The sequence below is a fragment of the Oncorhynchus mykiss genome, chromosome 8, assembly GCF_013265735.2.
Source record: "Oncorhynchus mykiss isolate Arlee chromosome 8, USDA_OmykA_1.1, whole genome shotgun sequence".
Lineage (NCBI taxonomy): Eukaryota > Metazoa > Chordata > Actinopteri > Salmoniformes > Salmonidae > Oncorhynchus > Oncorhynchus mykiss.
This window is the reverse complement of record NC_048572.1, coordinates 72190585-72207432: the sequence shown is the minus strand read 5'-3', so window position 1 is coordinate 72207432 and position 16848 is coordinate 72190585. Positions and strand designations below refer to the sequence as shown.

At 45.9% G+C, this 16848-nt stretch overlaps 1 protein-coding gene across 1 annotated transcript in view; it reads right to left on the bottom strand.

Annotated features, from left to right (window-relative positions):
• Positions 1-16266, bottom strand: part of LOC110529137 (transmembrane inner ear expressed protein-like) — a 28281-nt gene extending 12015 nt beyond the window's left edge. The window contains exons 1-2 of the mRNA XM_021611273.2: positions 15948-16266; positions 242-359 (exon numbers count right to left, since the gene is read on the bottom strand). Coding sequence (XP_021466948.2) covers positions 242-359; positions 15948-16067 — 238 coding nt within the window. The 5' untranslated portion in view covers positions 16068-16266. The remainder of the gene's footprint in view (positions 1-241; positions 360-15947) is intronic.
• Positions 16267-16848: the final 582 nt, after the last annotated feature.

Below are 16848 nucleotides of genomic sequence, written 5' to 3'. Positions count from 1 at the left end.
GGACTAACGAACTGGCTGACTAACTAACTAACAGATTGACTGACTAACTGACTAACTGAGTGACTAACTGACTGATTTATACATTCATTTTATTAATGTGATTTATGTAAAATAGAATTGGAAGGGAGAATTGATGTGAGATTGATAGATACTTAAGTGAATGTGTGTGAATATTCTCATCTCATAAATCATTGTGAATGAGTCTGGCACACGATTATGACAGGTTTGGAGAAATACTTACTGACTGCTAGAATAAACATAGAGAAGATGCCAATAACCTGCCATAACCGCAGTCCCCAGAACACGACTGTTTCTGAAGTGACTGGGTCTGGCTTCTTTGGGGGATCTGTCGGTAAAAGCTGAGGAAAAAGAGTCAAAATTTGCATTAGTTAGTTATTGTGTAATCTAGACAGGTACTCTTCAAATCACTATGCAGTTTGAGAATCTTCATATAAATTAGTCTAATGCAAATTGGAAATATACCGCAATGGAAGCAAATATCAATCTGATTGAGAGAAAAATAGTTTTCGCTTCCTTTCAGTTTCTGAAGAGACATGGTGGAAAGACAACTGGAGGAAATACAGAATTGGAAAAGACAACACACTGGGCACACACTGGTTGAATTTTCTATGAAATGATGTTGAACCAACATGGAATAGACATTGAATTGACGTCTGTGCCCAGTGGGAAGTTTATGTCACTATGTGTTTAGGGAGAAAACAGGGAAGATAGGCTTGGAATAAAACCCTCAAAAAGAGGATTTAGTAGATCATGCAGAATGTGGAACATGCCAGTCTGGTGTGACCCCTCATGACCCATTCATATTCTGAATATCTCAATCAACCTTAGGCCACTTGTGAGAGCTACCAGCACAGGCCTAAAATAAATCTAATCTGCCTCACAAATTGACTCGAAAATAGAGAACAATGGGTTGAATCCCAACCACCTTTCACAGAAATAGAAAGATGACTATCTGAATAAGAAAAATTGAAAAAAAAAGAGCATTGAACAACAAGCAGCAATAGACAAAGAGCAACATTATGTTTGTCGTGTCATGCCCAATCACTTTGAACACTAGAATCTGTATTAAGTCATTTTTTCCCACCAATTTGTTATATTATGTTGACTAAACGCAACTTTGCAGAAAACTCAAGCTACCAAATGCTGAGAAATACTGTAAGAACACAATGAAAACAAAATAATTGCCTCACTGAGTGAATGGCACTGATGGAGGAGAATGAATCACACATCTTGGCACAAAGAGTGAATGGAAGAAAACATTAAACACTCTCCCCCTAATTAGAGGGCTCCAAACACTGTTTGTTTGGTGGAGAGGAAAAGGGCACTTTTAAACTGAACATGCTCCTTCCTTAGTGTGACAACAATCTTAAGATATTGTTGAGATATTGATCTGACATGATTGGAAGCATGTTTTTTGCTGACTAAAAAGAGTCTCTAAAGTGTTGAAGGTTAAAGTGTTAGTCTGAGTATTCACATTTCAACACTTGTTTTTATTTCAGATAGGTCTTGAGAAAATTGAGAAATTCAGCGCTAGCAGACAGACATGAATCAAGAAAGATAAGCCAACTCCTCTTAGCTCTGACTCAAAGTTACTAGTCCATTTCTTTGACATCACAATTAGACTACAGAGGTTATGCTGTTTTATCAATACAGTCATCATTATGATTCATTCAAAGCCCTGGTGATGAGCCTTAAATTATCTATAGTGTGTGAAATGTTTGTTAAAAGGATAGTTCATCCAAACTACAAAATTACATGATGCTTTAGTTTATACCCTGTAACCAGTCTGTCAGGGTTTTCCTTCTCTTCGTCTGAAGAAGAGAGGCGAGAAGGATCGGAGGACCAATATGCGGCGTGGTAAGTGTCCATGGTTTTAATAGGAAAACTCAAACATGAACACCACTACAAAACAAGAAACGTGCAAACCGAAACATCTGGTGCAGTAAACACAAAGACAGGAAACAATCACCCACAAAATACCCAAAGAATATGGCTGCCTAAATATGGTTCCCAATCAGAGACAATGATAAACACCTGCCTCTGATTGAGAACCACTCTAGGCATTCATAGACTTACCTAGACAGCTAAACTGAACACAACCCCATTAATCTAATAAAACCCATATACAAGACGAAACACAATAAATCCGCCGACCTAGGATTGGCAACCCTACTAAATGACCCCACTGGACTGAGGGGCAGCTCCGGACTGAGGTAGCTCAGGACTGAGAGGTAGCTCAGGCTGGTTGACGGCTCTGGCAGCTTCTGGCTGAAGGGCGGCTCTGGCGGATCCTGGCTGACTGGCGGCTCTGGCGGATCCTGGCTGACTGGCGGCTCTGGCGGATCCTGCCTGACTGGCGGCTCTTGGCTGACTGGGGGCTCTTGGCTGACTGGCGGCTCTGGCGGATCCTGGCTGTCTGGCGGCTCTGGCGGATCCTGGCTGACTGGTGGCTCTGGAGGATCCTGGCTGACTGGCGGCTCTGGAGGATCCTGGCTGACTGGCGGCTCTGGAGGATCCTGGCTGACTGGCGGCTCTGGAGGATCCTGGCTGACTGGCGGCTCTGGAGGATCCTGGCTGACTTGCGGCTCTGGAGGATCCTGGCTGACTGGCGGCTCTGGAGGATCCTGGCTGACTGGCGGCTCTGGAGGATCCTGGCTGACTGGCGGATCCTGGCGGCTCTGGAGGATCCTGGCTGACTGGCGGCTCTGGAGGATCCTGGCTGACTGGTGGCTCTGGACAGACGGGAGACTCTAGCAGCTCTGGACAGACGGGAGACTCTAGCAGCTCTGGACAGACGGGAGACTCTAGCAGCTCTGGACAGACGGGAGACTCTAGCAGCTCTGGACAGACGGGAGACTCTAGCAGCTCTGGACAGACGAGAGACTCTAGCAGCTCTGGACAGACGCGAGACTCTAGCAGCTCTGGACAGACGCGAGACTCTAGCAGCTCTGGACAGACGCGAGACTCTAGCAGCTCTGGACAGACGGGAGACTCTAGCAGCACTGGACAGACGGAGACTCTAGCAGCTCTGGACAGACGGAGACTCTAGCAGCTCTGGACAGACGGGAGACTCTAGCAGCTCTGGACAGACGGGAGACTCTAGCAGCTCTGGACAGACGGAGACTCTAGCAGCTCTGGACAGACGGGAGACTCTAGCAGCTCTGGACAGACGGGAGACTCTAGCAGCTCTGGACAGACGGGGTGCACTGTAGGCCTGGTGCGTGGTGCCGGCGCTGGTGGTACTGGGCAGAGGACACGCACCTCAGGGCGAGTGCGGGGAGGAGGAACAGGGAGTACTGGGCTCTGGACACGCACAGGAAGCCTGGTATGGGGGGCTGCCACCGGAGGGCTGGTGCATGTAGGTGGCACTGGATAGACCGGACCGTGCAGGCGCACTGGAGCTCTTGAGCACCGAGCCTGCCCAACCTTACCTGGTTGAATGGTCCCGGTCGCCCTGACAGTGCGGCGAGGTGGAATAGCCCGCACTGGGCTGTGCAGGCGAACCGGGGACACCATGAGTAAGGCTGGTGCCATGTACGCCGGCCCAAGGAGACGCACTGTAGATTAGATGTGTAGAGCCGGCTTCATGGCACTCGGCTCGATGCTCACTCTAGCCCGGCCGATGCGAGGAGCTGGTATGTACCGCACCGTGCTATGCACCCACACTGGGGACACCGTGCACTCCACAGCATAACACGGTGCCTGCCCAGTCTCTCTCGCTCTCCGGTAAGCACAGGAAGTTGGCGCAGGTCTCCTACCTGGCTTCGCCATACTTCCTGTGTGCCCCCCCAATACATTTTTGGGGCTGACACTCTGGTTTCCAGCCCTGCTTCCGTGCTGCCTCTTCAAACCGCCGCCTCTCCGCTTTGGCTGCCTCCAGCTCTGCCTTGGGGCGGTGATATTCCCCTGGCTGTGTCCAGGGTCCATCACCGTCCAACTCGTCCTCCCATGTCCATTCCTCCTTGCGCTGCTCCTGCTGGCGCTTCTCCTGCTGCACCTTGGGGCGGCGACACTCCCCTGGCTTTGTCCAGGGTCCTCTCCCATCAAGGATTTCCTCCCACGTCCAGAAGTCCTGATTGCGCTGCTCCTGCTGGCACTGCCTGTCACCACGCCTCTTGGTCCTGTTGTGGTGGGTGATTCTGTCATGGTTTTCCTCCTTTTCGTCTGAAGAAGAGAGGCGAGAAGGATCGGAGGACCAATATGCGGCGTGGTAAGTGTCCATGGTTTTAATAGGAAAACTCAAACATGAACACCACTACAAAACAAGAAACGTGAAAACCGAAACAGCCCTATCTGGTGCAGTAAACACAAAGACAGGAAACAATCACCCACAAAATACCCAAAGAATATGGCTGCCTAAATATGGTTCCCAATCAGAGAAAACGATAAACACCTGCCTCTGATTGAGAACCACTCTAGGCATTCATAGACTTACCTAGACAACTAAACTGAACACAACCCCATTAATCTAATAAAACCCATATACAAGACGAAACACAATAAATCAACCATGTCACACCCTGGCCTAACCAAAATAATAAAGAAAACAAAGATAACTAAGGCCAGGGCGTGACACAGTCTAATAAACAAACAGTGCCAGAGAAATCAAACCAAAGCATGAATTGCTGTCACAACATGTTCATAGACTGCTTACAAGCAAACAAATGTGTATTGTGTGAACTTGTGTGAATTTGTGTGAACTATCCCTTTATGTGAATAGAGGCTATGAAAAGAACAGTATGCTGTGATTGCAGTTTAATCAGGAAGGTGTTGGAAAATGTATAAATCAAATCAAATATATTTGTCACATACACATGGTTAGCAGATGTTAATGCGAGTGTGGCGAAATGCTTGTGCTTCTAGTTCCGTGCTAGTATACCGTGCTGCAGGCAATGCGAGCCATCACACTTACCCTACAACATATACAAGCATGCACACACTCGCACTATGGGTCTCATTCCTCTTCCACACCACAGTCAGTGAGGTTTTCTTCCTGGTGCTCCAGAATTGACATGCTTGGTTTAATTGAACAACGAGTGATGGGTTACATCCCATTATGTACAGTGCTTTTGGAAAGTATTAAGACTTTTTCAACATTGTGTTACATTACAACCTTATTCTGAAATTGATTAAATAGTTGTTTTACTCATCAATCTACACACAATACCCCATAATAACAAAGCAAAAACAGGTTTTTAGAAATTTGTGCAAAAAGAAAAATAATAATACATAAATATTCAGTACTTTGTTGAAGCACCTTTGGCAGCGATTACAGCTTCAAGTCTTCTTGGGTATGATGCTACAGCTTGGCACACCTGTATTTGGGGAGTTTCTCCCATTCTTCTCTGCAGATCCTCTCAAGCTCTGTCAGGTTGGATGGGGAGCTTCGCTGCACGTATATTTTCAGGTCTCTCCAGAGATGCTCGATCGGATTCAAGTCCGGGCTCTGGCTGGACCACTCAAGAATATTCTGAGACTTGTACCGAAGACACTCCTGCGTTGTCTTGGCTGTGTGCTTAGGGTTGTTGTCCAGTTGGAAGGTGAACCTTCGCCCCAGTTTGAGGTCCTGAGACCTCTGGAGCAGGTTTGCATCAAAGATCTCTCTGTACTTTGGCCTGCTCATCTTTCCCTTGATCCTGACTCATCTCCCAGTACCTTCTGCTGAAAAACATCCCCACATCATGATGCTGCCACCAGCATACTTAACTGTAGGGATTGTGCCAGGTTTCCTCCAGACGTGACACATGGCATTCAGGCCAAAGAGTTCAATCTTGGTGAAATCAGACTAGAGAATCTTATTTCTCATGGCTTCCGTAAGGGCACTATACCATAAAGGCCTGATTGCTGGAGTGCTGCAGAGATGGTTGTCCTTATGGTAGGTTCTCCCATCTCCACAGAGGAACTCTGAAGCTTTATCAGAGTGACCATCGGGTTCTTGGTCACCTCCCTGACCAAGGCCCTTCTCCCCAGATTGCTCAGTTTTTGCCTGGTGGCCAGCTCTAGGAAGAGTCTTGTGGTTCCAAACTTCTCCATTTAAGAATAATGGAGGCCACTGTGTTCTTGCTGCTGCAGAAATGTTTTGGTAACCTTCTCCAGATCTGTGCCTCGACACAATCCTGTCTCGGAGCTCTACAGACAATTCCTTCGACCTAATGGCTTGGTTTTTGCTCTGACCTGCACTGTCAACTGTGGGACCTTATATAGACAGATGTGTGCCTTTCCAAATCATGTTCAATAAATTGAATTCACCACAGGTGACTCCAATCAAGTTGTAGAAACATCACAAGGATGATCAATGGAAACAGGATGCACCCGAGCTCAGTTTCAAGTCTCATAACAAAGGGTCTGAATACATTTGTAAATAAGATACTTTTTTATACATTCTCAAAAATGATTTCACTTTGTCATTATTGGGTATTGTTTCTAGATTGATGAGGAAAATGTTTAATTTAATCAATTTTAAAACAACAGTGTAATGTAGCAAAATGTGGAAAAGGGGAAGGGATCTGAAGACTTTCCGAATGCAATATATATAAACCCTGGATTGCTGACGTGATGTATTGGCCATTGAGAGGCTTTGAAGCCAACAGTCGGCCATATTGGCACTCCCCAGTAGAAGCAGTCCTCCATAGGAATGAATGGAATTCTACAGTATTTACATGTTTTTACTTTTGTTGTTGTTGTTGTAGTGGGGACAGTAACATCAGTAATCAAAAAGAATATACGTACTTCAAGGAAAAAAAATATTTGTTCATTTTTTTAATGTTTGTCTCACATAACGCAATTTAAAAGTATGCATAAAGGTGTCTGTAATGGAATAAATGTGGCAAAAATGCAGACATTAACAAATGCATTTCTATTTTTTCCAAAATATGTTTTTACAATGGTGGGGGAGTGCCAAGATCGAGGCACGGTGGTTTCAACACAAATCCCCCTCTCAGTCAATTAGTGTGTATACAAATCATTGGTTTAATCTAGCCCCATAGTTCATGTCTACTGATCAATACATGATGGGTCAGGACATGAACACTTATTATGTTTTCTGCCGTTGTAAATAATCTAATCTCACACTGTAATGGGAAGACGGTTTATGAAACAATACATCTGGGAAAAAGCCAAAACACTTACTTCAGATGACTGTCAAGCAAATGGGACTTTCATGTGAAAAATTACATTGTTTTTTAAATTCAGAGTGCAATATTAGAAACATTCATAATAGCACCTCCTCCCAGCTGCCCACTGCACAGAGGCTAGGAAGCACTGTCACCACCGATAAATCCACAATAATCGAGAATTTCAATAAGTGTTTCTCTACGGCTGGCCATGCTTTCTTCCTGGCTACCCCAATCCTGGCCAACAGCTCCGCACACCCCGCAGCTACTTGCCCAAGCCTCCCAGCTTCTCCTTCACCCAAATCCAGATAGCAGATGTTCTGAAAGAGCTGCAAAACCTGGACCCGTACAAATCAGCTGGTCTAGACAATCTGGACCCTCTCTTTCTAAAATTATCCGCCGCCATTGTTGCAACCCCTATTACCAGTCTGTTCAACCTCTCTTTTGTATCGTCCGAGATCCCTAAAGAGAGGAAAGGTGCCGCGGTCATCCCCCTCTTCAAAGGGGGTGACACTGTAGACCCAAACTGTTATAGACTAATATCCATCCTGCCCTGCCTTTCTAAAGTCTTTGAAAGCCAAGTTAACAAACAGATCACTGATCATTTTGAATCCCACCGTACCGTCTCCGCTGCGCAATCTGGTTTCCGAGCTGGTCATGGGTGCACTTCAGCCACGCTCATGGTCCTAAACGATATCATAACCGCCATCGATAAAAGACAGTACGGTGCAGCCGTCTTTATCTACCTGGCCAAGGCTTTCGACTCTGTCAATCACCGTAATCTTATCGGCAGACTCAACAGCTTTGGTTTCTCAAATGACTGTCTCGCCTGGTTCACCAACCACTTCTCAGATAGAGTTCAGTGTGTCAAATTGGAGGGCCTGTTGTCCGGACCTCTGGCAGTCTCTATGGAGGTACCACAGGGTTCAATTCTCAGGCCGACTCTTTTCTCTGTATATATCAATGATGTTGCTCTTGCTGCGGGAGATTCCCTGATCCATCTCGACGCAAACAACACCATTCTGTATACATCTGGCCCTTCTTTGGACACTGTGTTAACAAAACTCCAAACCAGCTTCAATGCCATACAACACTCATTCTGTGGCCTCCAACTGCTCTTAAATACTAGTAAAACTAAATGCATGCTTTTCAACCGATCACTGCCCACACCTGCCTGCCCGACCAGCATCACTACTCTGGACGGTTCTGACTTAGAATATGTGGACAACTACAAATACCTAGGTGTCTGGCTAGACTGTAAACACTCCTTCCAGACTCATATTAAACATCTCCAGTCTAAAATTAAATCTAGAATCCGCTTCCTATTTTGAAACAAAGCTTCCTTCACTCGTGCTGCCAAACATACTCTCGTAAAACGGACTATCTTACCGATCCTCGACTTCGGCGATGTCATTTACAAAATAGCCTCCAACCCTCTACTCAACAATCTGGATGCAGTCTATCACAGTGCCATCCGTTTTGCAACCAAAGCCCCATATACTACCCACCACTGCGACCTGTATGCACTCATTGGTTGGCCATCACTACATATTTGCCACCAGACCCACTGGCTCCAGGTCATCTATAAGTCTTTGCTACGTAAAGATCCGCCTTATCTCAGCTCACTGGTCACCATAACATCACCTACCTGTAGCACGCACTCCAGCAGGTATATCACACCGGTCATCCCCAAAGCCAACACCTCCTTTGGCCGCATTTCCTTCCAGTTCTCTGCTGCCAATGACTGTAACGAATTATTATCTCCCTCATTAACTTTAAGCATCAGCTATCTGAGCAGCTTACCATCCCAATATTGTTTTTATTTACTTTTTTTGCTCTTTTGCACACCAGTATTTCTACTTGCACATCATCATCTACGCATTTATTACTCCGGTGTTAATTTGCTAAATTGTAACTGGTGGCAAGGAAGTCAGATGCAGGAGAGGAGGACTGGGTAATAACCGGCGCAATTTAATTGTCAAACCCAACGGCATCCAGAATAACAAAATATGGGTAGAAACCCCCTCGCGCACCAGTCACAAAGTGCACAAGTACTTACAACAAACAATTTCACACACAGACATGGAGGGAACAGAGGGTTAAATACACAACAAGTAATGTGAACCAGGTGTGTGGGAAAACAAGACCAAACAAATGGAAAATGAATGGTGGATTGGCGATGGCTAGAAGACCGGTGACGTCGACCACCGAACGAACAAGGAGAGGAACCGACTTCGGCGGAAGTCTTGACACACACTGTATATAGACTTTTTTCTATTGTGTTATTGACTGTACGTTTGTTTATTCCATGTGTAACTCTGTGTTGTTGTTTTTGTCACACTGCTTTGCTTTATCTTGGCCAGGTTGCAGTTGCAAATGAGAACTTGTTCTCAACTGGCTTACTTGGTTAAATAAAGGTGAATTTAAATAACAGAATGAACCGAACAGAATGAATGGAATGGTCTCAAACACATCAAACATCTGGTTTCCATGGGCTTGATACCATTTCAATTCATTCACTCCATTCCATATTATGAGTCATAGTCCCCTCACCAGCCTCCTTTGGGTGAAATGTAATCTTCCAGTCAATAAACAGGATGGGAACAATGTACAACTGTGACATTATCAAAACATAGATTACTGTACATCTTGAAGCCATTGTTATTTATGTAGATGTGTTGTTTAGTCATTGGTGGATTGACCAACAAATAACATCATATGTTGGAAATGACTTTGGGCCAAACTCTTCTAGACATCATACATGCTGAAAGACCATTACCTTGGGGTACTGTGTATTTCGTAAGGGAATTACTGAAGACTCATCTCTTCAGTGGGTCATATGATTGAGTGTAGTCTGGCCCAGGAGTGGGAAGGTGAACGGAAAGGCTCTGGAGCAACGAACCGCCCTTGCTGTCTCTGCCTGGCCGGTTCCCCTCTTTCCACTGGGATTCTCTGCCTCTAACCCTATTACAGGGGCTGAGTCACTGGCTCCCTGGAGGGGGTGTGTCACCTGAGTGGGTTGATTCACTGATGTGGTCATCCTGTCTGGGTTGGCGCCCCCCCCCCCCCCCCCCCTTGGGTTGTGCCGTGGCAGAGATCTTTGTGGGCTATACTCAGCCTTGTCTCAGGATGGTAAGTTGGTGGTTGAAGATATCCCTCTAGTGGTGTGGGGGCTGTGCTTTGGCAAAGTGGGCGGGGTTATATCCTTCCTGTTTGGCCCTGTCCGGGGGTGTCCTCGGATGGGGCCACAGTGTCTCCTGACCCCTCCTGTCTCAGCCTCCAGTATTTATGCTGCAGTAGTTTATGTGTCGGGGGGCTAGGGTCAGTTTGTTATACCTGGAGTACTTCTCCTGTCCTATTCGGTGTCCTGTGTGAATTTAAGAGTGCTCTCTCTAATTCTCTCTTTCTCTCTCTCGGAGGACCTGAGCCCTAGGACCATGCCTCAGGACTACCTGACATGATGACTCCTTGCTGTCCCCAGTCCACCTGGCCGTGCTGCTGCTCCAGTTTCAACTGTTCTGCCTTATTATTATTATTCGACCATGCTGGTCATTTATGAACATTTGAACATCTTGGCCATGTTCTGTTATAATCTCCACCCGGCACAGCCAGAAGAGGACTGGCCACCCCACATAGCCTGGTTCCTCTCTAGGTTTCTTCCTAGGTTTTGGCCTTTCTAGGGAGTTTTTCCTAGCCACCGTGCTTCTACACCTGCATTGCTTGCTGTTTGGGGTTTTAGGCGGGGTTTCTGTACAGCACTTTGAGATATCAGCTGATGTACGAAGGGCTATATAAATACATTTGATTTGATTTGATTTGATTTGATTTTGATTTGAATTGTAATTCTTTGAAATGTTATATTGTAATTTTTCTCAGTATTATTACCATGTTGTCTCTCATCTCAGTTTGACAGACAGGGGTGTGTCTGAAATGGCACCCTATTCCCCATAATACAGTGCACCTTTGACCAAAGCCCATCTATTCCCTACGTAGTGTATGACTTTTGACCAGGGCCCTAGGGCTTTGTACAGGGAATAGGGTTCCATTTCACACTCAGCCAGGGTCTTACAGGGCTGAGTGTTTGGCCTCAGTTGGGAGCTGCGTGTTAGAGCTGATTGGCTTTGATGAGTCAGCATGTTAACGAGATGTCATGGGCGTAACCTTGTCTGACTTCCCAGCCAATCTCCAAATATCAGCAGTGTACCGTATGAGTATGTGTTCTATCTGCCAAGGCCATCAACCTGTTGCCAAAACCAAAACTAATAATGGATTTTTGATTAAAATTGTTTGTAGCCTGACATGACTTTACTCCAGAGTGTAATGCCACTTTAGGGGGGGAAACAGATTGTAACTCTGCTGCCCTTAATTCAAAGTAGTGAATTCATAGTATTTCAACATGATTATGTAATGCTAAAATGTCTTTCTCTCTCTCCTATTTGATGTGGTGGGATTAGTAGATGAGCCAGATAGCTTTGGTAAACATATTGAGACAACTCAGATCCAGTGGGAGAGTTGACTGTCTGCAGCTTGCAGTTGCTATGGTTGTCGAATTTTCGATGTCAAACCTGATTCAGGAAAGGCTTAGTTGAGATAATTCTGACTTTATGCCATAAAATGAACACACTCTTAGCATATTTTTTTCTAAGTAGAACCATACAGAGTTCTTTGGTTTGTCCCCATTGGGGAACCCTTTTTGGTGCTGGGTAGAACCCTTTGCAGAGGGTTCTATCTAGAACCCTCTATGTAGGGTTCTTCAAAGAATCCCCAGTATCCTCTATGAAGGGTTCTACCGAGAACCCTTTTATCTTAGGAGTGTTCTTCCTAGAACCCTCTGTGAACGGTTTCACCAGCCTTATTAGCCTTAAAAATGTAATTAGTTATAACAATATATTACAAACTGTGCATCATAAGGCCTTTCTTTGAGGGCCTAGTTATACCCTAACACGGTGGTGTTAGGAATCTCCTGGTTTACAGGCCACATCAGGCTTACAAATCACATTATACTGGCTTATAAAGTGATGTGTAATTCCTATTGGAATCCAGCCAGAGTTAGGATATCCAACAAGTGGAAATGTTAATCACCCGCAAACTGCATTCAGAATAGGAAAGGTTGAAAAGGTTGAATACTGAGACTACCTCAATCATCTAAACTGGAACAACCATCTCAGTAACTGGTGCAATAAATCCAATTACTAACAGATGAAATTATACAATTCATCAATCAACCAATCAATGTACTGTACATGCAAAAACACAGATATTACAGTAAAACAAACAATTCTGAAAATCTCCCTGCAATAGAGCATGCTGGGAAATATTATATATGGTTCTATGTATAACCCTTCATGCCTTCTAAATCATTCTTCTTCTCTTCTAAAGAATCAAATAACTCTTTCTTCCCAAAATAGTTATTATGATGTTAAAGGTTTTAGGAAGAACCCTTTGCCTTACAAAACCCCATGTCTTCCAAAAACGGTTCTTCTGATCAAAACGGTTCTTGGTAGAATAACCCTAGCCCTCTGCAAAGAACCCTTTTGGAACCCTTTTTTCTAAAAGTGTACATGAGAACATTCAAACTGAACCGGATGTCATTCTTCAAGAGAGTTTACATCACATGAGTATTGTAATTCAAATGATTTGGGAGAGGTGTCATGTGCATGCTGGTTCTCTTTCTTTGTTATTATCTAAATGATTATAATTTCTCTAAGATTTCCCATTATTTAGATCCCTCTCGGAACATCATGAAATCTACCCCCTAAGTGAATGAAAAGTATAGAGTATTGAGTATACAAAACATTAAGAACAAAACTAATTGGATTTGAAAAAAGTTAATGTAAGGGAATTGAGTATTTTTTTCACCCAAATTTTTACCTAAATCCAATGACATGGTGACATTTGTTGTTGGTTTCACGTTAGTTAACAACTTAACCAAATGTAAATCAAAACTAGATGCTGAAATGACATCTGTGCACAATGGAATATGATTGACCTTGTTCACCAAATTCCAATTTCATTACAATCAATAATATATATATTTTTAAATGGCTCATTATATTTATTAATGAATCAGCTTTTCCTACTGGATCTGTCACCTATTCTCTATTAAACTCTCTACCAAAATCTTCTGAAATCAACATTTGAATATCAGAGACTGATAAGTACAAATTCATGGAGCAACCACCTTGGGAAAACTCTGGATCTATTGAAGCAAAGTGAATATTAAAGCTGCTCTTCCTCATCGGAGGATTTCATCACTAACGCCCACAAACTACCAATGCTGCTGGCGCTGCTGGTGCAGCATATCAACACAGAAATTGTCCACATGATCAACAGTCTGGGTATCCATCAGCAATAACAGTGCATGTGTTGTCACTATATCAAGACGGACATTTCTAGAACTTTCATGTTTATTCTCTGATCTAGCATGGAATTGTGTTGCTTGTTTTGTACAACACCCTGTATGTGGTATAACATGGTGTCACGGTCGTCGTAAGGAGGAGACCAAGGCGCAGCGTGGTAAGCGCACATACTTATTTAATGAAAGAACGAATACTGAACAAACTATTCAAAACAACAAAACGAACCATGAAGCTAATATGAGAAGTGCAGAATAGACAACTGAACATAGAATAACAACCCCATGACATACAAAAACCCCTAGACAATACAAAAACAAAACAAACCACCCTCGTCACACCCTGACCTAACCAAAATAATAAAGAAAACAAAGATAACTAAGGTCAGGGCGTGACAGTACACCCCCCCCCACCCCACCCCCCCCAAAGGTGCGGACTCCCGGCCGCAAACCTAAACCTATATGGGAGGGTCTGGATGGGCATCTAACCTCGGTGGTGGCTCTGGTTCTGGACGCCGCCCCCCTTCTTTACACTGAGTTCGCTCTTGAAGCACTGACCCGTGGATCATCGCCGGAGGCTCTGGACTGCGGATCCTCGCCATAGGCCCCGGGCTGGGGACCCTCGCTGCATGGATCGTCGCCGGATGTTCTGGACTGGGGACCGTCGCTGGAGACCCCGGGCTGGGGACCGTCGCTGGAGGATCCAGACTGTGGCCTGTCGTTGGAGGTTCCGTTCTGTGAACTGTCGCCGAACGCTCTGGACTGGGTACTGTCGCCGGATGCTCTGGACTGCCGAGGCGCACTGTAGGCCTGGTGCGTGGTGCCGGCACTGGTGGTACCGGGCTGGTGGCACGCACCTCAGGGCGAGTGCGAGGAGCAGGAACAGGGCGTACTGGACCCTGGAGGCGCACTGATGGCCTGGTGCGTAGTGCTGGCACTGGTGGTACTGGGCTGGTGACACGCACCTCAGGGCGAGTGCAGGGAGCAGGCACAGGATGTACTGGACTGTGGAGGCGCACTGGAGGTCTGGAGTGTAGAGCTGACACAACCCGTCCTGGCTGGATGTCTATTCGCACCTCAGGGCACTGGCACAGGACGCACTGGGCTGTGCAGACTCACCGGAGACACAGTACGCAGAGCCGGCGCAGGATATCCTGGTCCAAGGAGGTACACTAGAGATCAGGAGCGCTGAGCCGGCACCCTCCTTCCTGGCTGGATGCCCATTCTAGCCAGACCATTGCGAGGAGCTGGAATAGAGCGCACCGGGCTAGAATAGCGTACTGGAGACACCGTGTGTTCCACCGCATAACACGGTGCCTGACCAGTAACACGCTCACCACAGTAAGCATGAGGAGTTGGCTCAGGTCTCCGACCTGACCCATGCAATCTCCTCGTGTGCCTCCCCACAAAACAAATCTTGGGGCTGCCTCTCGGGCTTCCGTGCTAGCCGTGTACCCTCATATCGTCGCCATTCCTCCTGTGCTATCTCCACCTGCCTCCATGACAGGGTCTTGTCCCTTGCCATTACCTCCTCCCAGGTCCAGGATGTCCTCCACTCCTCTTTCTCCTGGGTCCAAGATGTCCACTCCTCTTTGGCACGCTGCTTGGTCCTTTTTTTGGTGGGCTGTTCTGCAGCGGTCGTCGTAAGGAGGAGACCGAGGCGCAGTGTGGTAAGCATACATACTTATTTAATGAAAGAACGAATACTGAACAAACTATACTAAACTACCAAACGAACCGTGAAGCTAATATGAGAAGTGCAGAACAGGCAACTAAACATAGAATAACAATCCACAAAATACCCAAGGAATATGGCTACCTAAATACGGTCCCCATTCAGAGACAACGATAAACAGCTGCCTCTGATTGAGAATGAATCTAGGCAACCATAGACATATAAACCCCATGACACAAAAACCCTAGACAATACAAAAACTAAACAAACCACCCTTGTCACACCCTGACCTAACCAAAATAATAAAGAAAACAAAGATAACTAAGGTCAGGGCGTGACACATGGAGTCTCACATTTCAAAACAATGCATTAGCTCCCTTCTATATTCTGCCGTGGTGCTCTCAACTGCCTGCCACAGTATTTCATTTTTGATTCCGCCACTTACGGCATCACTCCCAGCTTTAGAAAATACAAATGGCGGCAAATGGCTATCACTACGTCTGTGCATGCTGCAACGGCCCGTATTAGCCATGCTACTCTAGGAAGAATGCCACCACAAAGTATCCCATTACGACACATGTAGATTGACTATTGTCTAAGGGGCCGCCCAACACTATAGCTCTATAGCAAACAGGCCCCATTCATTAATCACATGAAAACAAGCAACCAGCCTATAAACAGGGGAGGGAGCGAGTGTGACAGACACCCACACCTCCGTAAGCAGTAACCCGATGATGAGCCTCAACCAGTGGACAAAGACATGTATGAACGAACACTTTCTTACCTCTGGGTCTGGGACCTGGGAGAATACAGTGGAGATGCAGAAGGAGAGCAGCGCTGCCTCCAAGCCCAGCATCACTGGCTGGAGAAGAGGACAGGAAGAAGGCCGTTCCCCGGCTGCCATTATTTTCCACTTTCCTTTCTCCCTGAAGGCTACAGCTCGTTGCCCCCTCTCTCCTCTCCTCTCCTCTCTTCTGCCTGCCTGGCTGGGTGGCTGGGCTGTGTGGTTGCGCTGCAGGCTACCCTGGATAGGACCACAATGGCCCTGGATGATTGATGGTCAGAGAGGGGTGCTGAAGAGGAAAGAGGGTGTCCTCTCTCCTCTCATCTGGTATACTGCCTCTGCCTCTCCTCCCCTGTTCTTCTTCCTCCCAACACAGAGCACCATACACCACTATAGCACATCACACTGTCTTCCTGTAGACAGCTCCACGAGCCACTAGCCAGCCCCTTCAGGTAGGGTCATTAATTAATGAATAGGACCGGTGTAGTTTACAGCCCATTCTGCCAGGAACGAGAGGTAGGGAGGTTATAACACTGTTTTGTCTGGGGGACGGGATGTAGGGAGGTTATAACACTGCTCTGTCTGGGGGACGGGAGGTAGGTATATTATAATACTGCTCTATCTGGGGGACGGGAGTTAGGGAGGTTATAACACTGCTGCCTGCTTGTGTTGAACAATCAGGGGAATATAGAGAGGTGAATGACATCATCTTTCAGTTCTACTGTCCTTGTCCTCTGTGTGGCAGGATATAATATAAAGCATAGGTCGTAGGTGTCTGGCTTCAGATCACAGTGTTTGACTGACACTGTGTTGTTGCCAGTGGAATATTGACAGGTATTTTGCTCCTGAAATTACAGATGGATAAATATAATCAATCACTTGGGTAATTTACTGACTTCAG